General features: G+C 39.7%; 1 protein-coding gene across 3 annotated transcripts; it reads right to left on the bottom strand.

Annotated features, from left to right (window-relative positions):
• Nucleotides 1-1,360: 1,360 nt before the first annotated feature.
• On the bottom strand, nucleotides 1,361-21,158 carry CCDC83 (coiled-coil domain containing 83). 3 transcript variants are annotated; one of them, XM_051779272.1, is made up of 11 exons: nucleotides 20,888-21,158; nucleotides 19,695-19,799; nucleotides 16,716-16,800; nucleotides 14,217-14,385; nucleotides 13,574-13,741; nucleotides 10,714-10,805; nucleotides 9,488-9,556; nucleotides 6,925-7,046; nucleotides 5,821-5,903; nucleotides 4,202-4,380; nucleotides 1,361-2,392 (listed from the first exon to the last, which is right to left on the bottom strand). In XM_051779272.1, exons 2-11 carry the CDS (start codon nucleotides 19,778-19,780, stop codon nucleotides 2,210-2,212), a joined length of 1,236 nt encoding a protein of 411 aa, XP_051635232.1. In that variant the 5' UTR covers nucleotides 19,781-19,799; nucleotides 20,888-21,158; the 3' UTR covers nucleotides 1,361-2,209. The 3 variants fall into 3 exon arrangements, with proteins under 3 accessions (XP_051635232.1, XP_051635233.1, XP_051635230.1); XM_051779273.1 differs by lacking the exon at nucleotides 20,888-21,158 and adding an exon at nucleotides 20,673-20,788; XM_051779270.1 differs by lacking the exon at nucleotides 20,888-21,158 and adding an exon at nucleotides 20,380-20,574.
• Nucleotides 21,159-22,790: the final 1,632 nt, after the last annotated feature.

Raw genomic sequence — 22,790 nt, 5'->3', positions numbered from 1 at the left:
AATAGCTTTTATATCTGTGCAACTTCAGTGGTGCTTGTATTTCTTTAACTTGAATTCCAAGGAATACTAGGTTTTTTTCTTCCTGTTAAAAGTGCAAGTTTCTTACAGCTGTGTTCTAGTTAAATACAAAACTCCAGCTCAACTGAGGCTTTGCTTGGACTGTAATTGTGGGGACACATGGACACTTTCTTGTGTCCTATAGTTGTCTTGTGCAACAAACACAGGAAAGGGATTTCATAATGCTGGGAATGTAAGGATGCCTCCTGAAAGTTTTGTCCTAACTGGACTAGTGAACTCTCATTGTTTAAGTAGGGGTTGGAAGTGCTGGCCATGCTGCCAGAAAGAGGGCTGATCAGCCCTCTGTTTTACAACATGCTGCTCATTTCTGAGATTTTGCCAGTAACAAATTTATCAAATCCAGATGTCTTGTGCTGGAGACCCAGCTTTCTCCATATGGGAGCCTTGTACTGGCCTTAAAGCTAATCCTATAGAAATCAAGGGGATTTGGGACACTCCACTAAATATGTTTTGCTACAGGCTGTTGCTTGTGCAGGCTGTCTGTGGCTTGTACCTTAATTAGCATGTTTGGGTTTCTTTTTAACTCCCTCTCACCCACACAGGCACTTAGGGGAAAAGGCTAAACAGAGACTGGAGGAGGCGAAGGCTCCTTTTCCCAAGGTGCAGGTATTTGTTGTTCTGCCTTATGTCCTGCACATGGTGCATGATGGGCCTAAGCCACAAGAAGCCTAGAGATGGGCCCTGCATTTACACCACTAGAAAATGTAAATCCCCTTTGGGGAGTGGTGGGAAGGAGAGACCTTTCTTTAACTGAAAAGCTGTTCAGCATAAGCCATATTCTAATTCTGCATCTAAACAAGAAGCTAAACTAATCACTGAGCAGAACTAATCTCCCAAGTCAGCCATTTCATGGGGCTTGCCCTGCACTCAAAGCAAGGCAGTGTAGCTGAGGGGAGGCTTCTGTTGTGCTGCAAACACAACCACATCACACATCCGGATCCCCATTCCCTGGACACTCGAGGGCTGGGAATCACCTTAGCCTTTGCCATAACTCACTTGGGTTACAGCAGGGACACGTCCAAACTCCACAGACTGTTTACACATGGCAAAACACGTGAGAGTCAGTCTGAGATGGATCCTGCCGCCTTTACCTGCCTGCTCGTGAGCACGGCTCCTGAGGAGCTGAGCTCAGTGGGGCCCAGAGAACAGCTGGACTCACCTGCAGCTCAAGGAGACGCCTGCTGGGCAGGAACAGCTGAGCTCACTTGGAAAACCAAAAATGTTGGCACAGAAGCACAGGATAAGCCGAGACACTTCATAGGAATACAGGTTGTTTAGAATGTTTTAAATTTTTTAAAAAACTTTATTCCAAACAGCTGATTAACCTGTCAAGGGTTTAAATCAGATTATTCAATGCTGTCACAAGTTTCTAACTAGGAAATACACCCATCAGAGCCTACCTGTGGGAAGTAACTGCGTTGTGTGCTCCTGAGATGGTATCCAGGGTGCGCAGTGGAAAACCCCCCACTGCATCAATGCACTAGGGTATAGGTTCATAGAGACCAGTCACAAACCGAAGATACAGGGTTATACAACGTATTTGGCCAATTCTAAACAAACAAAATATTTAAGAATTCCAAGATTTTTATGCTGGTTTTAATTTTCTTAAATTAATTTTTGTTTATTTCAATATATTTAAGTAGGGAGTTTATGGAGACAGATAAAATTCATTCCAACACTCAATTTGTACCAATAGTTGAATTATGCTTGGACAAATTAATTCTGCTTTAGCAGAGTATTAAATATTTTGTAACAGTTCTATGTTTTATGGCAGCCTGCATTTACCTATTTGTGTCTGATCGAGAGGGAATTCCGCATTTGACAGTCTGCAAGTGGAGACCACACAAACTAAATATCAATTCGGATCCTTTTGTAGATATATGTGCTGCTCTGTGGACTGAGTAGCCCAAAAAGTGCACTAAACCTCTCTCAGTGGTAAGGAAAGGAACCTTTCAATTAGCCATCTGCACACACACATACCTCTCATTAAACTTACACGTGTGAATCATGATTCAGGCACTCAAAAAAGTTTCCACAAAGCCCAATGCCATAGACTCCTTGAAGAACAGAGCAAATATTTGAGGAACTGAGATTGTTACATTTCTGTGTTAACAGCACAGCTTGTCTAGTTTCAATCAACATTTTCTTTAAATAAGGCCCTGATCATCTCAGCTGTGATGTGCCCATCTGATTTACCAACACTGCCATCCTCTCTGTCGCTCCTGCTTGGCATTTCTTGTTCCTTATGATGAGTAGGCACGGCTCTTCCAACTACATACAGCTTTCTCTTCAGAGGACCCAGTTTTAAGTATGCCTTAAGAAGAAAGAATATTATTCTTTATTAGATAGAAAAGGAGCCCTTTAAAAAAAAAAAAAAACGGAGACCCAGCAACTTTCCTTTTTAAAGCAACTGTAGAGATGCTGCCCTAGGGCTGCTGTTTGGTAATGCCAGTGATAATGGGCTTCTTTTACAAGCCAGCTCATCTTAGGAGGCTGCAGCCCTGCTGCCCTCTTCTTCTCCTGTGTGTTTTCACTGATAACACCACCTCTGTAAACCAAATTCTGCTCTCAAGGTCAGTTCTGTGAGAAGAATTAAACTAATCCAAGAGCTCATTCCTGCCAAAAACAGGTCCAAGTCCAGCCATGTGCTTCTGCCACGTTTGCACTGGCTCTGTCTTCTCCAAACCTCTGAGTCAATTTGCTTGACTAACTCAACAGAAAACTAATTTGGGGGGAGAGGGGGAAAGGGAAGGTTTTTCTGCTGGGTCAGAGAGTGAATCAGCTACAGAAAAGGCCGATGTGCAGTATGAGTTCCCTGAGGGCAGGAGCTGTACCATACTGCCAAACCAGAGAGAAGAAAGAAGAAACCCTCCAGTGCAAGCTCTTGAAGCACCTCTCTTTAATCAGTACTTCCATAACAGTTGCCAGTGTAACACTGCTGTTGCAGTTGCACCTTCATTGTTAAGAGGTAGCAGCACCTATGTCAGCAGCACCAATGGCCCTCAGTGGGGTGGGCTCTGTAGTGCTACCAGCAGGAAGAAAGAAGGAGAGCATCCTCTCCCCAGGCAATGACTGCAAAGAAACTAACACCTAGACTGATGTCTTTTGTTAAAGCTGTTCTTTGTAATGCCTCTTCAGGACAGAGCCACCCCTTAAGTTAGTCTCTGATCAAGGCAACAGGATGATTTCTCTCAACACAAGTTGCAGGGTATAAATAAAACTAAAGTGAAATTTCTAGAAAAAGAGTTTTTGAGGGTTTTTTGTTTGTTTTGCTTTTGTGGGTTGTGAGTAAGTTAATAGAATATTCAGGACTAAAGAAACATTGTGGGAAAGTATCTTTACACAGTCCTGCAGTTTGCACCATGTCTATAAAATCTTCTTTAATTTGGAGTAGAAATCAATGATGTAGAGTAATGTATTTTCTAAGAGTAATTAGTTTATTTAGAAATGTATTCAAGTTTTTCTAACTCAAGAGTATCAAAGGCACCCAGGAAGCATTTTTTGCAACCTTGGTTTGAGAATCTTCAGAAGTAGGTACCCCCTCTCTGAGAACCACACAAACTCTGGCTATTTACATATAACCTGTACCTTTTTATTTTCTCAACCCCTGTAGTTTGCACCCAGGAACACCTTCATCCCAGCTTTCTGCTGAAGGAATGTCGATCCTTTAATGCTATTATGCCACACAGATTCTAAAGGGCCAGTATCCAAGCAAGAGCCTGGCAATACCATAGAAAATTGCCAATTGTATTTGGCATTCAGAAATTCTTTCTAGGGGGAATTTCATCCTGACACTCTATGTGTTGATTCCTAGGACACTATTCAATTGCCAAAACAATGTCTCCTGATACCAGAAATGCCTTAAGGCATCCAAAACATCCAAGGGAGGCTGGCCTGTATGACAGAGAACCTTGCTCTTTTGGCCCAGCATCTGAAGGTAATGGAGTGACCTTACTGTCCCAAATAGAGCCAGAGGCTTATGATTAAGAGTCTGAATTGCACACTAGGTAAAAGACACTGGATGCCATAACACCACTGGGAATAGAATGGTCCTGACAGTAGTTCATGCTCCATTCTGAAAAATGTTTGTGTCAGTGAAAGACCTGATGACTTTAACTCATACCTGGAGATCATCTTCATCTTCGTACAGCAAGTGATCCAAGGCTGTAGTGAAGAATTTTTTTCGCAGCTCTTCACTGTCTTGAGTCTCATCCTCTGTTTTAGACTGAACCTTTGGAAAGGCTTTTTTTCTCTGACAGGGAACTGTGGCACTTCTGAGGCTCTCTTCTCCATCTGCCTTTGCTTTTTAAAGAGAAGAAAAATGATGTGTATGTAATTGTTAAGCCTTATGGAAGTCAGAATCGGTACTTGGTATGAGGATTGCCTGCAGTCTTTAATATGGCTTGGCCCATGTGATGCAAAGAACAGCTTGGTAGGATTTTTAATTGGCAATTCAAGCTAAATGTTAGTTTTCTCACTGTTTAATGTGTTTTTGTTCACAATTTCTGATCAAGACCAGGAACTGAAATTGACTGGAAGTGAGAACTAATGAGTCTGTGGGATGGGGCACGAGAAACAATCAATTCAACTTAAGTCCTGCAGAGCCCTGAATAGTTAAAAAGAATAAGTAAGGCAGCAAAAACAAGTATAAACTTTTTCTATATCCATATATCTATAGGTATACAGATACAAGTTCCTGAAACACAGCTAGCCTACTTATAACTCCCCTGAAGAGCTCACATTTGCAGTTGACTCATTCTCAGGATGACAGACAATGCTGAACATGGACTGCCAAGTTACAGGTTTGCCTGGGATCTGATCCCAGCTTATTGGAACAAAACCTAGTACTCCCAGTAACTCTTGCAAAGGTCTAGCAAAGGTATTCAAAGTAAATATATATCTAATTCAGAAGTTTTAGTTAACATGTTTGCTGGTGCCTGATGGTTTCAAAAGGCCTACCTATGGCTCGGACTGATCAGAACTTCAACAGACTTCTTCATGTATCCATAACTGTATGACTTCAATTTTTTTAACTTATCTCTTTAATTTTGTACTTTTTCCATCCTCTTTCTTGTACTAACACAAAGATGTAAAATAAAATGTGATACTAAGGAATCCACAGAAACCATGCTAAACAAATAAGCACATTCACTTGCTCCTTCTTGCCTAATGGTATATCCTTTTCCTGGGCACACCTACCAGAATAGATGGAGATTCAGCCCAAAATTCAGTACTGCTTAATAAGATTTTCACTTTGGGCTGAGCTTCATCTGCTCTTCCTAGGGAGTTACTTATAATTTACCTCCAGTGTATGAGCTGAATGACCGTAAAGTGCACATACACTTGAAGTGAAAGCCAGCACAGAGTTTAAAGAATATTGTCTAAGGGACAAGACATAATGAAGTTATGATGATATGGATCAGTAAAGAACTGAGTAGGATATGAACTATATCTTCATAAAAGATGGCCAATCCTGTTAACTGCATTCCAGGCTAGCTCTAGAGGAGTAATTATATTCCACAATCTAGACACCAATTTCAATTTAAAAACTGTATAACAGGTAGATCGTGATTTTGTCTTAATGCAAACTACAGTCTGTCATTGCTGTGGTGGCTGCCATCAAGTGGGAAATTAAGTGTTCACCATGTCAAACAGGCAGTTTGCTAAAAACCTTAAGAAATAAAAAGTCTGTAAATGTTCAGTAACTTATCAGTTCTTATAAGCTGCTGGCATGCACATTACCTGCATATTCTCTATATTCCACTTCCATTTCATCCTTAGGAAATCCTTCTTGCAAGCCAGCTGCCTCAGTAAGAAACAAATGCCTATGGAATAAAAAAGATAAAGTGAAACTTATATTAGTGGTCTGAAATCCCTCTCTAAACTGTGTAATGTTTTGGGGTGAGATGGAGGACACCCTTTCTGAAAGCCATTTGTTGCTTAACCACAAATGCAGAACAGCACAATGGTTTAAAAATGCAATGGAGGCAGCCAGGTAGCTTAGTGGCTAATAAGCTGCTCTTTCTTATTTTTAGTGTCTAAGTTCAACTATGTCCATGAGACTAAAAGAAAACAAATGTTATAGTCTCCAGTCAGTCCAAGATTCAAACCACAGCTGGCAGCTCTCACTTAGAAGCAATCCAAAGTTTGGAAAGGAGAAACAAATGTTCACTTCTTAAGGCTTGGAACTTTTTATGCAATATGGCTAAAATCACTGAGCTGAGGCTGGAAAGTGAAGATGGATCATTCCCATTGTTGCATTATGCTTTTGATACCGTTAGTGTTGATATTTTGTAGCTAAATTAATCTTTCTCTGGGGAACAAGTTAAATAATTTCAGTACAAAAGAATCTAATCCTACAGATACCTCTACAGACAGACATATCCCAAGGTCTCTTCCTTACTCAGTGCCAGGTAATCTGTTTCACTTGAGGTTGCAAAGCCTGCTGTATTTGCATATTAATCTTCACATTTTTCCAACAGTAAAGGAAATATTATTCAGAACTTGGTCTGAAAAGCTGGGGCTGAGACCATCTAATTACAACATAAAGAAACTATTTCCAAGCCCCAGTGGTATCCCCACTAAGAGGAAGTTAGTAGCACTAGGTCTTCATAGACTATTAAAGAACCAAGTTTCTTCCCTGAATTTTGGTATTTAGGAGGTCACAATGTTACTGTCGTCCTTCAAGGATACAAGTCCCACACAGAGTGAAATCCTCTTTCCCCTCAACTCGGAAACTACCTTGGCTTTGATGTAGGAGAGCCCAAACAGCTTTAGAGGCAGATAGTATCATTGTCTTTAAAAAAAAAATTAATCACTTTTGAGTCTGTAAAGGCATCATTTTACCTGGATCCTATCTGGTTCTGAAGTTTGGTATCAATCAGTTTTGCCACTAAACTGGTATTTTCTTCTTCCAAGAGCTGAACAGAGGCTTTCAAATCACTTACTTCCTTTCGGTAGATCTTAACCTTTTGACAGTTAGAAAAAAAATAAAGAGAAAATCTTAGAATTTTGGAAAGCTTTCGTAGCAACTACCTTGACAGCACATACCTAGAAAGATTGCAGCTGTATCAGCAAGACTGCACATTTGGTGGGGAAACATAGTGACACATTTTCAGATAAAGGGAAGATCTCTCTGGTTCTTTCACACTTTTATTAGAACCCTTTTACTATCACAGCTCTGTCAATCACAGCCATATATTTGGGCTATGCAATCCTGACAGCACAACCTTCTCATGTAGTCAAGCAGGTCTGCTAGACAGCAACTCTGAATTTTTTGTTTTTGCTTTCACATCAGAGCTTTGAGAGAGAAAAACCTTCTTTGCAGAGTTAAATTCAAGGTCTTGCTCAGCAAGCATTGTTTTTCTAACTCCTGCTTATACACAAAACCTTCTTACCCAGAATTAGCAATGACGCAAGTTACCACAATATGGGCTAAGGCCCAGGTACTACTTTCTTTCACTGGTAATCACCCCATATCACCATGAAGTTAGACTAACTAAAGGGTGCCAGTTATTCAGTTTCCACAATTCCTCCCACTTTTCCTGAAATACAAGCAAGTTTTTACCTACTTCACTGGAGAGGGGAATGTATGGGAGAGACACCTTCCCAGAAAACTTAGCCATAGGCCCATGTTTAAGAGCAGTACCCAGTGACCTGAGAGCACCTGTTCTCATCAGAGTCAAATTAACCCAGCTATAATCATCCAAATTTGCAGTTAAAACTAGTTCAAATTTATCCCAGGGATTAAAAAGGTGAAAATGACAGGACATTAACCAGTAACAGGATGTGGCTTGGCACAATGAGGTGATGCGGTTTTGCACCATCTTGGTGTGACACAGTAACCATGGAAAAATGTGGGTGAAGTCTCCAAATCTGTTCAAATTAGGAGATAACTAGTTTAGGGCTGTTTTGGTAAATCATTTTTCAGTTCAGTGGCCAAACTGGGAAAAAAAAATTGAAGTAAGACTAAACTGAAATTTTTGGTTTATCTCCCCAAAAGAAACTACTGGAAGAGTCTGTCAGCTACATATAAACATTAGCCTGAGAGAAAATATTTCATCCATGTAAGAAAAGCAGAGAAAATGAATGGGTGAATTCAGAGAGCTGGAAAAGTTAGTGATAATTGTTTTGTTTTCCCCAAAATTCAAAGCACTAATTCACAACATAGGAAAGTAATTCATAACATAGGAAACTTCTAGTTGAGAGGAAAGAAACCCAAATCCCTCAGCTCCGAGGTGAGGGCCTGTCAGAACATAAGAGTACTCAAAGTGGATCTGTCTTGTTGACACTGTCTAATGTGTGTAAAAGTCATAAGTGTTCAGTGAGACGGGGAGATGGGAAGATAATTCATACTCATTCAGTGATAGGATGTATAGATTTGAGCTCCTATTTGTTTATGCAGAATAAAACACTAATTCTTTCCTATTGACCCCTACCCTCATTGCTTCATAAGCTGTGGTTTGGACACCTGCCCTGGAAAGTTAAAGATGCATGCTCAGAGCTCATTAAGGGAAAGAAGGAAAGCTGTATCCCTGCATACTGGCATGTATCTTAAACTAGTAAGTAAAATGCAGAAACCTCTGCCAGGTTTGTTGATGTGGCATGGAAAAATAAGAAGTTCATTTATTAACTTCCCAAAAAGTTTTGCTCAGTTCTAAACTGTGAGACTGTAAAGGTGGGGAAGGGCATTTCACCCACCAATCTCCTGCTTAGATTTGATCACAACGAAGAACCTGTATTGACTGGAGCAAACACAATCAAACTCTCACTGTGGAAAAATTAGTTTTCTAAATCTGGCTCACAAAAAAGTCTTTTCTTGAGAAGAAAAGTTACAGGTATCTAATATATAGCTGTAAATTGCCATTAAAGGACAGTATAAAAGCTATCAAGTAATCAATTACAACTATATATGATTTTGATTTTCCTCTCTTCAGTATATAGCCCCCATAGTTTCTTTATTACCTTCCATTTAAAGTTGTCTCAAGCCATTTCTCAAAACACATTTCCAACATCCATATCCATTTTCTTTCAATACAGCAACACTAGAACTTTAATGCAATTCAAAACTTCACTTTTCAGATACCTACGTGGTTGAGCCTTTACACTAAATAGCATCCCAGTCTTCACAGATGTAAATACTTATTTATATGGAACATGATAGTCCTTCACCTAACTGCTTAGGCAGGAAAAGGGGTCTTTCATTTGTGAAAGCAGGTGTTTACCTTTTACTTTTGTTCATCACATTACACTGTTTGCTGCTCAGGATTACAGATTAATTACTGGAAAACTGCTCTCTTTTTCCTATGGAATTCTTCAGAGGCCCATCACTGGAAACAGTTATGGCTGTAGGCCATGGCATTTAAAACATGAACTACCATGATAAACTATAGGCAAATGATCCTCTTACCTCTTCTTTTAGCCATTCATTCTCTTGAATTTCTCTGCGACAGTTTTTGTCTAAGTATCCCACAGCACTCTGAGAAAACACAATTTAAGATCATCTCATCTGAGAGCGGAACTTTGACAGTCATGCAGACTATAACGAAGAACCTTCTGCTCTTTAGCAGGAAATAATTAAGAAACATCCACACAACAGACTGTAGCATCCCCTGAGGGATTACAAGGGGATTTAGTTCACAAGGCCAGATGTTTCTTCTCCATCATCCTGCCTAGAGCAGATTATATGTCAAGCAGTTTACCAATATTTTATAATTTCCCATATTAAAATAGGAGATTTCTCCTTTTTTTGCCCAACAAGTTCTTCCATGTTCCCATTATAGTTCAGATCTTCCTGTTTTCAGAAAATCAAACCTTTAGCTACTAAAAACCCCAAGCAAAATCCCAAATGCAGCAGTACTGATCTATGACAAGTGACCTAAACATGTAGAGGTCTGTGCTAATGAGCCCAAGCTACAATTTAATTATTGATGTCAGTAAGTGGAAAGGAACAACTGGGAGGGAAGATGCTCCTGTAGATCACACAGTCCTTTGGATTATGTTCTCACATGACTGGAAATTCCAGCACTGAAGTCAGGGAATTTAAACACATAATGGGCCTAGTGATTCACACTGAAGTATGCTTTGCATTTTGTGAAAGTGAGATGTTGTCACCAGAGCTATTTGTAAATCATGGTTTTAAATCGGAGCTGGCAGAGATGACCAAAAAAATTAATGTATCAGTAAACCTAAATTTTCCTGGGACTGCACTATTTTGGCATTTTAAAAATGTTGTACTTTACAAATACAACACCTTTTTTTCAAATTGACGTATATTTTCATGCAGCCAATCCCTTTGCATATTACTGTTTTTTGAAGTCTATGCAAATGTCAAAATCATTCACAGCAAAAGCAACACATTCTTGAACAAGTCATGTCAGTGCATAGTGCCCCAGTTCCTCATATCTCATTTGTAAAATGCCCTCACATCTACTCATTATTAGTCTGATGTAAAAAAAAGGTACATTATGTATAACAATGACCAATTCCACATGTAGTAAGATTTACAGTTTATGTTACTCTCAATTTATTAGAAAAGTTTCAAGTCTTAATGTGAGTTAAAATAGTTATTAAGGCAGAGTACATGTATCCTAACTATGATGCAGTTAGCAGTTTTAAAAAAGGCAGAAGGAATACCTTAAGAGCCTGTTCACTAAGTAACTTCAAGTGCCTGTCAAACAGACTCTTATGTTCTTCTTTCACTGCATTCAAAGCATCTCTATAATATTCTTCAAAACAATAAAAAAGGAAATCAGAAATCATTATTTGACATCAATTTCTCCTAGCAACAAATAGATAATTGGCATGTTGTTACTGAACTGGAACTTATCAGCAAGCATCATATGCATAGATGCTCCACAGAAAAGGATTCAAACATCCTTCGCCATAGAAATTATCCTCCTAGACCCAAAGGACAGTAGTGTTAACTACAAAACTAGAAATCAGAAGTGGTTTGCACATTTCTGCTGACAACTGCAACAGCTGAGCAATTCACTGCTAACTGAGCAGTGAGCTGAGCAATCCTCTGCTAAAATATTGGCATCTTAACATTAAATTTTGCCTTTATCAATAGCAGTTCCTAGCGTGGTGTGAAACATTTGCTTAGAAAACTTATTTTTTAGGTATAGAAATGTGTTGGATCATCTTATCCACATAGCATTTTTCCAGACATTTATTATAAAGAGCCTAATAAATTTTCTTACTTATCTAAGGCTCTAAGGTTCTAATTTGACAACAGGACAAAACGGACAATGTGGCAAATGCCTCAATGATTTGCTTTTATTTTATCATTACATGCAGTCATTATTTAGAAAGTGTATCTTACATCAAAGTCAATTTGTTTGGCTTCACATTCTAGTCACTTGCTTTTTAATTATTTCATCCTTCCCTTTGTCCCTATAGTTCTTTTTTTGTTCTTCTAAATAGCCCACTTCTGCTTGATATTTCCCCCTTTTGAAGGAAAGAATGAGAGTGTAGTCATTTTCTTTGAAGGAGGGAACTTCCTACTTGTTGCAGAGGCTTGAAGTTCAGCCTTGCTCTGTACTTGTGTTGCAGATAGCCTGTTGCTGATCTGGCTGTAAATGAACATCTGGTCATGGACCCACTGTGGAGTCAAAGGCAGTCAAACATCGAAGGTGTATTAGTTCATTAGTTGTGCATTAGTTCTTAATTTAACACCGTGGAAGCTGGAATCCACCACCTAGACTTGGCAAAATGAAATAGAAGTACTTCCATACTATAATTAATTCACTATTTCATTCTTTCAGACAGCTAGCCTGAGTTGTACTGGGAGAATGAAGAAAAGTCAAAACAGTACGTCTGAACAGTTCCTAAGGAGGCTATTTTCCCCAACTCTCTCACTGCAACACTGTTTCCCCCACACCTCAGCTATGCCTGTGGCTGTCTTTCGCTTCCTCTCCTCTTCAGCTGTTTTTTTTATAATGTCACCACCAGACAACATGAATTGTGCCAGTGTCAAGCCCCTCAGTGGTACATACAGAGACAGAAATCTGTTCACCTAAGCTTATTGCCCAAGCCTGTCACACATATGAGGTGTGAAAAAGCCCAATTTGTTGCTGCATTGCTCTGAAAGCTTGTTGCATTTCTGCTGGAAGGCTGTACTCTCCAGGCACTCTCCAGGTTCAGTTTTAGGAAGTTAAGTAAAATACTGTGCCAACATCCAGTACTGGCAGCATCATTTTGCAATATGTTAAGTAGGCAACTGCAGTTTGTACCTCTGTATCAGTCTCTCAATAAATACACTTCTGTTTGACCACACATTTTTGACTCTGTACCCTGTGACATGCAGGAGGCCAGAGTAAATGTTCCTGGCTCATTCTGGCATTCTATATGAAAGCCCATTCTCTTTTTCTTACTTCAGCATCTATATAGCAAAGTTTTAAACTGATTAAGAACACAGAAAATGCATAAGGAAAAACTCAGTCTCTCCTGAATAGAGAGATGGATGTCTGACAAGCTATCTCGTGATGTAGAAGTCACGGGGCAGATCTTAGTCATGGCAAAATATGTTTCAAGAGACAAAAAGATAGCTAGCTGGCTCTTATCCACAGTAGTTGATGCCTGGTAATGGTTGGCACAGAATATACAGAGACCCTTAGAGCAGTGTCACTGCCTGTTACTACCAGCTGCTTGGCTGTGGTCATGCATACTGAGAGGGACATAAAGGAAGAAAACCAGGACATCCCTATCCCACTGGAAGCATGGGTTATGTAAAAGCAAAATATTTGCATGATTTAAAAATAATGCAGTAGTAAAGAAATCTTTGTAAAAATCACTCAGCACCAGAATATATAAGCTTTCAAATTCATTCCACTGTTGTGATGCTACTGAAACAGTTCCCAGTATCTGTATGTGTCTGCACTGGCTATTTTGCAGGGCTTCACACAGGAGACTAAGCAACTAGGAGGCAAAGTTCAGACCAGTGGCTAAAGAGCTCCCTCTAGTTCTGCTTGTAAACCAGTGTGCTCCATAGAAAAGACTGTTCCAAGAATGAGCTCATGCTACTTTCCTGTCAAAAAAGCTTTCAATATGTGAAGTGTTTGTAACATGATGAGAGGCAACAGCAGTAGAGTCAACATTTTCAAGTATGACTGCTAAGGGAGCCCTGTGTGTAGGTGACCTAAATATATGTAGACTTATTTTTAGGAAACTGCTGTCCTTCACAGTAACATTTTTAAAAAATGGGTTGCCTGTATTTTACAAGAAAATCATCAGAAGTCAAGCTTATCAGTTTCTTTAAGTGTCATAATTTCTGTAAACTTTATCAATTTCTTTAATAAAGGAACTTTTATAGAGAGAGAGAGAAAAGGGGTGTCCCTACATTTTCCAGGATTACACAGCCCACCTTATGTGCACTGTTTTAAGAAAGTTGATACAAGTTACTAGAACATGACCTCAAATTTAATTTATAATTTAATTCCTGCAAGCAATTTGCAAAAAGCCTCTAAGACTTGCATTACACTAGCTGTAAACTGACCTGTAGTTCTTTGAAGATCATCTTTAACTTTCTTAATGTCTTTCTCCAGACTGCTAATCTTGTCAGCATGTATTTTACTTCCTACATTTTTGTACTCCAACCAATAATCTCTCTCACGCTGCTTTACTGAAATTCTTTGCTGAATTTCTTCAATTTGGGAGTGCAGTTCTATTAAAATAAGAATGTCAAAAGTCAAGTTCATTACTGATTTCTTGAACTGATAATTCTTATAGTTTAATCAAACTCTTTAAGAAAGGCACTTTCACAGGGGTTGGAAAAGGAAAGGGGATTCTTCCACACTACAATACATTACAACGTGATGGGCTCACACAGTGTGAAGGGCCACCATCATTGCATGATCTTATTCTTCCAAGGAGAGACAACAGTTCTCACTGAAATATTGTAACCAAACACACATGTGTCTCCCACAGAGAATCACAGGGATGACAGCCAGAATTTTGAACAGATTTACTTATAAGCCCTCCACAATCTCATATCAAATTGAGATAGCCCAATTTTTGGGGAGGAAAACTTATGCTTTTTATGCAACAAGGAAGTTGAAACTCTAAATGCAAAACAACAACAACAACAAAGATCCCCACCGTGTAAATTGCAAACCACACTTCCCCAACTTACAACATACCTTTAAAAAGTTGTTCTTTGTCCTTCACATACTGAAAAATTGCTTCCAGTGACTCTTCCACATCATCCCTAGTTACAACCTCCTTTTCATCTCGTTCTTTCTCCTTTTCTTCTATTTGTTTTATTAGGCGCCTGATAAGTGCTTGCTGTTCTTCCTTCAGAACATCATTCTAAGAAAGAAAAACAGAAGACACAGCACATTTTCAAAGTAGACACATAAAACAGTTTCAAAGTGGCTTTCAAAGTAACTTAAGTAACAAAAGTAAAATCTGGCCTAATGCCAGAGGAAATGCAAGAACACCCAACTAAACACCTGTTCTTCATATTCAAAAGGATAGAGCAGAAGGGAGAGTTTTCAGGTCTCAGAAGTTTCCTCAGTAACTTCAAGACCATTGGAAGGAAATGAGAGACAAATGATTGCTGTATTCCATGCAGTACATCAACGGTTCTCCATTGCCTGGAAAGAAAGTTGCTTGTGAGTAATTTAATAACAATATTTATACGTTGGAGCTATTCAACATTCTTCATGAGAATGTACCGCCTTCATGCAGAAAACTCATGAGACAATCAGGTCGCTTGCATATAACCACAGCAAAGAGTCTTGTCAGAGCTGAAATTGGTTATACCTCCTGATTCCACAGCTGTGATCATAACCCTTTGCCATGACCCTCTCAGGTGATACAGAGATTATGGATCGTGTATATTTGCTCCCAAAGGATACCATACGGGAGCAAATAGTAACAGTAACTATGCAGTAGAGAGAGTCTCAAGCATTCCTCACTTCTAGAAGGATTAACTCTAAACCACTCAGAAACATTAATCAGGAAACAAAGGATGGAGCTCAAAGGGCTGTAAAAACATAGGTAAATTAAACAAATAGCACTTCAACCATGCCCTTAAGTACCCTGCACAGTCTAAAATCTGAAGGAGTCCTCCAGAGACCGTGAACTAGCAGTAAATTGGGGAAGTAATCATAAGAGACTTCTGATGCCCGCAGAAAGAAGAGCAAATGCCACTTGCAATGATAGTTAAGACACAAATGAAACACCATCCAGGCTTCAAGACTGAAAGAAGCACCACGGAATGCTAAACATATGGATACTTATAAAAGCAGGGCAACCATTGGGCATGGGAAGGACAGAGAGACATTGTTTCAATGTTTCACTGCTATACCAACTGCAGGCTGCAACATGATCCAGGGTAAGGATTTTTGAGTAATTTGACTTAATTTCAATAGGTGACCCTCTATACATCTGCTTTCAAAGTTCACTGCTCACAGTCATCAGATGTCATATTATGGGTGTTCACATACAGCTCATACACACAGTTCTTTAAAGTGTCACTCAGGTGCAATCAGTAGTTATACAACCTTGTTCTAAAAAAATACCCAAAATAACTCTTAATCCACGAGAGTCTTCATCAAACAGTGCTAAAAATTACAACTAGTCAGTTGCTTGATGCTCTTTCTTTGTTCAGTTTTTATTGTAACTAAGTTTGCAAGAATAAGTAGATTCTCACAGAAACCTGTGCATTACCTCAGAAGTGAATCAAAAGAGGTCAGCAAAGCTCAATAGTTGGTTAGGTCTGCTAGTGCTACTGACAAAAATGAAGTTAAACCATTTATTCTTTGTGCATTGAAATACTGAGGAATATTTGCAGGACTGGTCAAAAGGCATATCTGAATGTACTGCAGGGAAGGTAGCTACTGAAAGGAGGCTTGCTGTCCTATGTTTGCTGCAGAGGAAGATGCATGTCCAAAGAAGGGCAATAAAGTTGGTAAAAGGATGTCTGAGGGAGCTGAGGATGTTTAGCCTGGAGAAAAGGAGGCTAGTGTGGGACCTTATCTCTCTCTACAAATACCAGAAAGGAGGTTGTAGCCAGTGGGAGTCTGTCCCTTCTCCCAGGTAACAAGTGACAGGACAAGAGGAAATGGCCTCAGATTGTGCCAGGGAGGTTTAGATTGGATATTAGGAAAAATTTCTTCACTGAAAGGGTGATCAGGCATTGGAACAGGCTGACCAGGGAAGTGGTGGAATCACCAGTCCTGGAAGTGTTCAAAAGACATGTGGATGTAGCACTTGTGGACATATTTTAGTGATGAACATGGCAGTGGTGAGATAACAGTTGGACTAAATGACCTTAGAGGTCTTTCCCATCACTAACAATTCTGTGATTCCATGAAATATGTAGGTAGTTATTGAACACCTTCACTGAACTCACTTTACTGCTGTGTCCTATTGTGCAATGATTTACTCCTGCAGTTCATTTTTTACACGTTACATTTAGGATATTTATGCTCTATGTCACATTTAATTCAGGTAACACTTTAACTTTTAGCACATAAAGTGACTCACTAATTCTACTTTCATTGACTGTAACAAATTCACTCCAATAACTAGTTTTATTGTATGTAGTATTAGGATTGAAAGAATAAAACTGAATCTGTGAGTTAAAATATCACATATAAAGTGTGTTGGGAGAAGGATGCATAGTCACTTACTCTTTTATGATACTCTTTGATCTTGTTTTCCAATTCTTCCAGATGAACCAAAACCCGATCAATTGTTGCTTCTTTTGTCTCAATTCTGGGGAGAGAGAATAAAGAAAGAGATATTCTTACAAAACCATGAGAGAAAGGAATGCTATTTAAGCTAGATTAGATGTAAATACTATCAAAATGTTTATTGTCATATCATATTGCTTGACTCATTTGGGTAGATATCACTGTCTGCTTACTACACATAAAGAAATTATTTCCCATATACATCTGGACCTTCGTGTTAGTTTGGATTTCATGCTCTACAGAGATACCTGGTTATGCTGTTCCCTTGTAGCCTCTAAAGAGGCTTGAACTGGTTTACTCTTTGTGCATGTGGCTTAGCTGACCAATTACACAGGTCTCTTTTTGGATAAGATTATTTGTGCTCCAGAAATATTACTCATCACTAGCTATAGAGGAAGCCTGGGCAACTCACTCAGACATAGGTCAGATGAATCCCAAACTGGAGAAGTAAAAGGGATTCAATTCTTCTGAAAATGTGGTTTGTCAAGCTTCATAAACTGTATTTGTACATCAAGAATTTGTTAGCCTTTAAGAAGTACTAAGGAAATAGGAACTCCAGCCTGAGTAGTATGCTCTGTTTATACATTTTTGTCAAAGAACTAGCTTCCTACCTTCACATTTTCATAGGTATTCTCTTTACCACAGCTGTAAAATAAGCCTTTTTTTCTGGTGGTCTCTCTTCTAGAATGAGAAACACCAAGCTGCAAACGTTGTCTATTTGCAAAATTCTCTGTAATCTTTCCCTCTGTTCCCAGAATTCATTCACCATGTGGCACAATAGAGGCAAGTATTACAATTATCACAATATCTTTTACTCTTTCAACAGTTATTGTTCCTTCAGTTTTTCGTTTTGGTATTTATTGGTTTTTTGGTTGTTTTTTTTGTTTGTTTGGTTGGTTTTTTAATCTTTATTTTTCCCCTCCCTATTGTATTAAGTTGTTTTAAAAGATCCTCTTTTTTTTTAATTTTTTTTTTTCCCCTGGCTAACTTGCTAAATTTGGGTCACTGAATCATGCAAACGGCAGGTTACTAAATTTCCATCCTCTGGTGTCAGTGTGCTCCAAAGTATTTTTCAGGTTTTCTACTAAGTACAAGGATATTAGTTAGAGAGAGCAGAGATATGGGGGGTATGGTGGTCATGACTACAGCAAAAGTATGTCACAGACATGACAGTTTGGCCACATAGTGTGATTGTCTAAATTACCTGCCATTTTAGGCCATTTCAAACCATTTCTGTATTTTGGATATTGCTGATCTTATTTTCTCCTGTTTTAAGATTTTCCATTAATATGTCCATCACCTTGCTAATGTCAAAATGTATATGAGTACAATTTGCCATTTTGTCTGCTGCATATTGGAACTTTCTCCTTTAGATTATTTTTCTATGGTATTAGTCAGATTAAAGCCACAAAACAGCTGGATTGATGATTCCTTTGACACTATTTTTCTCAACTCTGTATACTAGGTCTCATCTAGGTGATTTAATCATCTAGAAACAACACTCCCTCCCAGTACGACAACAGTTTTATCAGTCATCTATAGGATGTTACTAAGGCAAGTTATTAATAAGATTGTTGTTCCTAACAATTATGCTGAAACAGAGAACTGTAATGAAAATGGAAAATAACAAACTCCCTATGAACAGTGACCATCCTTTAATGTATAGAAGAAAAAACAGGAATGGAAGTTAAATATACACTAAGTACTTGATAAATCCTAAAGTGGAATGTGACAGATATGCACTTGTATGATTATGCTGCTTTGCTCAGTTAAGTAGTACAGAGAAGTTATAGATTACAGAGGTGAAAAGAAGGAAAGAGAGGAGAGAGAGAAAGACAAAAATAGCAAGAAGAATACTTTTCTTCCCTATTGTTGTTGTAGAAACTACATACTCCTTGTTAGTACAGCACCCATTTCAGTGGAAAACTCTTCAGACAAATGAGTCTTTTGCTTGGATATTTGAATATGCATAAGAATAATTTTATCATAACGTGGTGCAGTTTTTTCTCAGCCTAATAATACAGTTTGCTTATTCCTTAGTGAAATAGATGGGTTGGTTTGTTGACTTTTTGGGTGGTACGTTTGTGATATCAAAGCTAAATCTGGGATATTTCATTATGGAAAATTGTACTCTGTTCCATGTAAACTGAAACTGGAAACACCACAGAAACTGTGAACTCCTGTAGATGTCACTACAACTACTCTTCAGTTCACTTACTCCACTTTTCATTTCCACACCAAGGCACTACTCCTTGCTCCCTAAACACTGGTAATTGTTGAATGTTGGATGTTGCTGAGGCTTTTCTATTTCAATTTCTGTCTCTGATAAAAGTCATGGAGCTTACTTTTTCTCTTTTAATCATCTACTCAAGAGATTGGAGATCAAATAAATTGGACTATTTAGTAACTGCTTCAGATATTTCCCACTTGGGTCTTATTTTTCTCTGCTTGATTTTAAAAGACCTTTAAGTTACCCCTCTCTTACTTTCAAAATAAAACACTGTGCTCTGCTCTCAGCTGCACCAAGGAAGAGAGCAAACCACAGATCTTGAAGTTCTGGCTGGTTACAACAAATCTCCACGAACACCAAGGAATTCTAAAAAATACAGCCAAATGTGATCTTGCAACTTCAGTGTACGCTGATCAAAAGCTTGCTACTAACAGAAAAAATGATGGGGTTTTTTTGTTTTTAATAAAATATTTTTTCCCAAGTTACAGTCTAATGGCATAAAATTATTTCTGGCACATCTAAATGCTTCCTTACATCTATAGTTTAAAAAGTGTACCTTTCTCAAATAGCCTTAAAACCCCCCAAAAAATCAGCTCAGGCCCTAAATTGAATAAGACGTCTTTGTTATCTGCTTCCTTCATTCACATATCCTATATGAGCGAAAAGTTAAAATTTATTAAACCTACTGAAGTTCCAGTATGGCTTCTGGTATATCTGATTCGGGTTCTGTAACTTGCTTTCCTGGCTTCTCCTCTTTCTTGTTCTCTTCCATTTTTTCGGTTGTACTTGTGCTAGAAGTGAAGGGGGAAAAAGACATAGGTGAATGTATAGGATGTCATATATTCATTGGCCTTTGTCACTTGTGGCAAGTTTCTAACAGTTCTGAAATAAAAAAAACTAGTTGGGTTTTTGACAACAATAATCCTGCCCAGGATAGCACTCAGGCCCATGTTTTTGGGGCAACCTGAAGTATCATTCTGAGTAGATTCAGTGTTCTTTATCACCAGTTACTCATTGCATCCCTTGCTGTGGGCTGTGTTTTACATTCTTGCAAATCAAATCAGCAATTGTTCTTTTTCCAGTCCTTTGTTTCTTTATCTTTGTTCTATCAAGTCTACTTGTTAATATGCATCTCTTTCCCTTTCCTTCTGTTCTCCTAGCACTATGAATATTTCCCTTTCACTGCAACTCCGATACCAGTTTTTATTGTCAGAGCTGGAACAAAACCACTTTCTGAAGGGACATGCATGTCAGCAGTATTCCCTGGGCATGTTATCACAACTACCCACCTCAGAATTCAACTGTCAGTGAATAATTCTGTAATGGAACTAGTATCATATATTATTTAAAATAATCCGGCGAATTGCTTACCTCAGTCACGCTGTGACACTCTGCAGTCACACTGTATCCGCTTCCCAATCTCCAAAGTATACTAACAACTCCGTTCCTAGCCGACCCTTCCCTTGTACGTATCCCCCACAACCCCCTTCACCACCAGACAGAGCAGTGGACAAAGCCGGGCTACCCCTCACCGAGGCCCGCAGCCCCAGACCCCACCGGCACCGTCTCCCTGTGCCGGAGCCTCCCCTCCCCTCCCGCCCCCGCTGTCCCCGTCACGCCGTGCCCAAGCCCTCCCGCACCGCCCGCCGCCCCCGAGCACCCACCGCCAGAGTTCCCTGTCAGCCCGAAGCAACCCCTGTCGCCATCGCAACCGGGCCCGGCCCGGCCCCCTGCGCGTTCCGGGGGCCGGCGGCGCCCTCTGCCCCAGGAAACGGGAAATACAGAATGTCAGCGACGGCCCAGGGATGGTCGGAGTCCTGACAGGGGTTTCTGTGAGGCGAAGGTCGTGGGACGGCCCGCGTTTCGCTCAAGTGGGTACCTGCGGTGCCAGGCTGAAATCCTGAGGTAAAATTGCAGCTCTCTTCACGAGGGCGTGTCCCAGCCCCGCAGTGACACAGTCCCACACCGAATGTGAGCTGGGTCACCCATGCTCGCAGAGGGACAAGCTCCCTAAGTGTCCGAGGCGCTGAGGAGGAGCCTTGGATGGTTCCTGCACCAGCCGTGCACTGCTCCCTGTAGCCCCTTCGCCCCATGCACCTGTGCAAAAAGCCATGCTCCAGAGGTGGGGACAGGGCACAAGAGGATGGAAAGGAAGGCTGGAGTCTGATCCTGAATTACTTCTGCTTCTCTCATCCTGACCAGCAGACCACCATCGACTTTGGATTGGCTCTGTACGTTGCCCTCCTTCATAGGACACCAGTGCCTGAATCACGTAACCCTGGGAGCCATACTCGACCACAGAAATAAATTGTGAATCACTAAAGAGCCTTTGTCCTCATTCTCGGGCAACATAGAATCATAGAAAGGATTGTGTTGGAAGGGAACTTAAAGATCATGTAGTTCCAAGTCCCCTAGGGCATCTAGTTCCAAGTTCCTAGATCATCTAGTTCCAAGTCCCGCTAGTTTTCATTGCTCAGGGCCCCATCCATCCTGGCCTTGGACACTTCCAGGGATGGGGCATCCACAGGTTCTTTGGGCTCTCCTCTTTTAGTTTAAAACCATTCACCCTTTTCCTATAACTATCTGCCCGTTTAAAAAAGTCACTCCTCCTCTTTTTTACAAGTCCCTTTTGAGGACTGGAAGGCTGCAATTAAATCTCTCCATAGCTCCATAGGTCTCTCTTTTCTCCATGCTCAACATTCACATTTACTAACTTTGTTCAGAGTTTTTGGCTGTCCCTTGGGAACCTGTGTTCTCCTGTGACAAGTTCTGTTTGACACAGTACAGCAATCTCTGTAATTAAGGCATATTCATTAAAGTAAGGACAAAACACTTTAAGTCCCACACACAGATATCATAATATGCAATGTATCTATGTTGAAGACAGTAGGACAATGCTGTTTAGTTTCATCCAGTGCCCCACATAACTGTTCAAATCAGAAAGCCAAGAAAAGAAAGAAAGAAAGAAACAAAACCCCAAATCGTAAAAAAAATACTGCCCTTTAATTTCCTTCTCCTGTATTATGGACTGACTGATGCTATTGGGATACAGTAGCCAACTGACACATCAGCCAGACTTTGAATACAAGGCAGATAAAAAGAAAGAAGAGAGTCTTAAGTCAGCTGGCAAAGACAAAGTTGTGAACTTCATACCCTATACCACGAGATCTTTAAATCACACTATATTTAAATCACACTATATTTAAATCACACTATGCCAAAAGGTAACAGTGCTTAAGCCTGACTATGGGCAACCTTTGCGTTTTTCTATTTGCATGGGCAGACAATACTTACATCTTTTAGAAAGACTAAAAATACTTTGAGAATTTTGAGTCCTTATTTTGCAGGTTAGCAATGCTGCCAGGATCAGGTAGTGCTTTCAGCTATTTTTGACCCTCTGTTAAAAAGCTTGAATATGGAATCATAGAATCATAGAATATCCTCAGTTGGAAGGGACCCACAAGGATCATCAAGTCCAGGTCCTGATTCTGCACAGGACAACACCAAGAATTGCACCATCTGCTCTATAGTCTTCCTGGAGCCTGCTCTGTAGTTCCCTGGATCCTTCTTCTTGCCCTTGAAAATGGGTGTCCCATTTGCTCTTTAGTGGTCATCAGGGACCAACATATATGATGTATGCAATATATATAGCATTTATATATGTATAAAGGGGTTACCTAAAGGGAACCAGGAAGAGAAGATGGAGAAGAGCCTTGGGCCACTTCTGGGAGTTTGAACTCTGCTTTTTATGTTGCCTAACCTTCAGTGGAGGACAAGTCTTA

This window comes from Manacus candei, unplaced genomic scaffold, assembly GCF_025592945.1.
Source record: "Manacus candei isolate 608988 ecotype Guabito, Panama unplaced genomic scaffold, ASM2559294v1 h1tg000014l, whole genome shotgun sequence".
NCBI classification, from domain to species: Eukaryota; Metazoa; Chordata; class Aves; order Passeriformes; family Pipridae; genus Manacus; species Manacus candei.
Note: the sequence above shows the minus strand (reverse complement) of the source record. Positions and strands in the feature narration are given on the sequence as shown.

Bases quoted from the DNA above. Each gene is read 5' to 3' on its own strand.
- CCDC83 (XM_051779272.1), bottom strand. From the start codon at position 19,780: ATGGAAGAGAACAAGAAAGAGGAGAAGCCAGGAAAGCAAGTTACAGAA. The intron at 5,904-6,924 runs GTAAAATGATGC...TTTATTCCATAG, and splicing joins CAGAACCAGATAGGATCCAG to GCATTTGTTTCTTACTGAGG. The intron at 4,381-5,820 runs GTAATGTGCATG...CTCTTTAAAAAG, and splicing joins GGAATATAGAGAATATGCAG to CAAAGGCAGATGGAGAAGAG.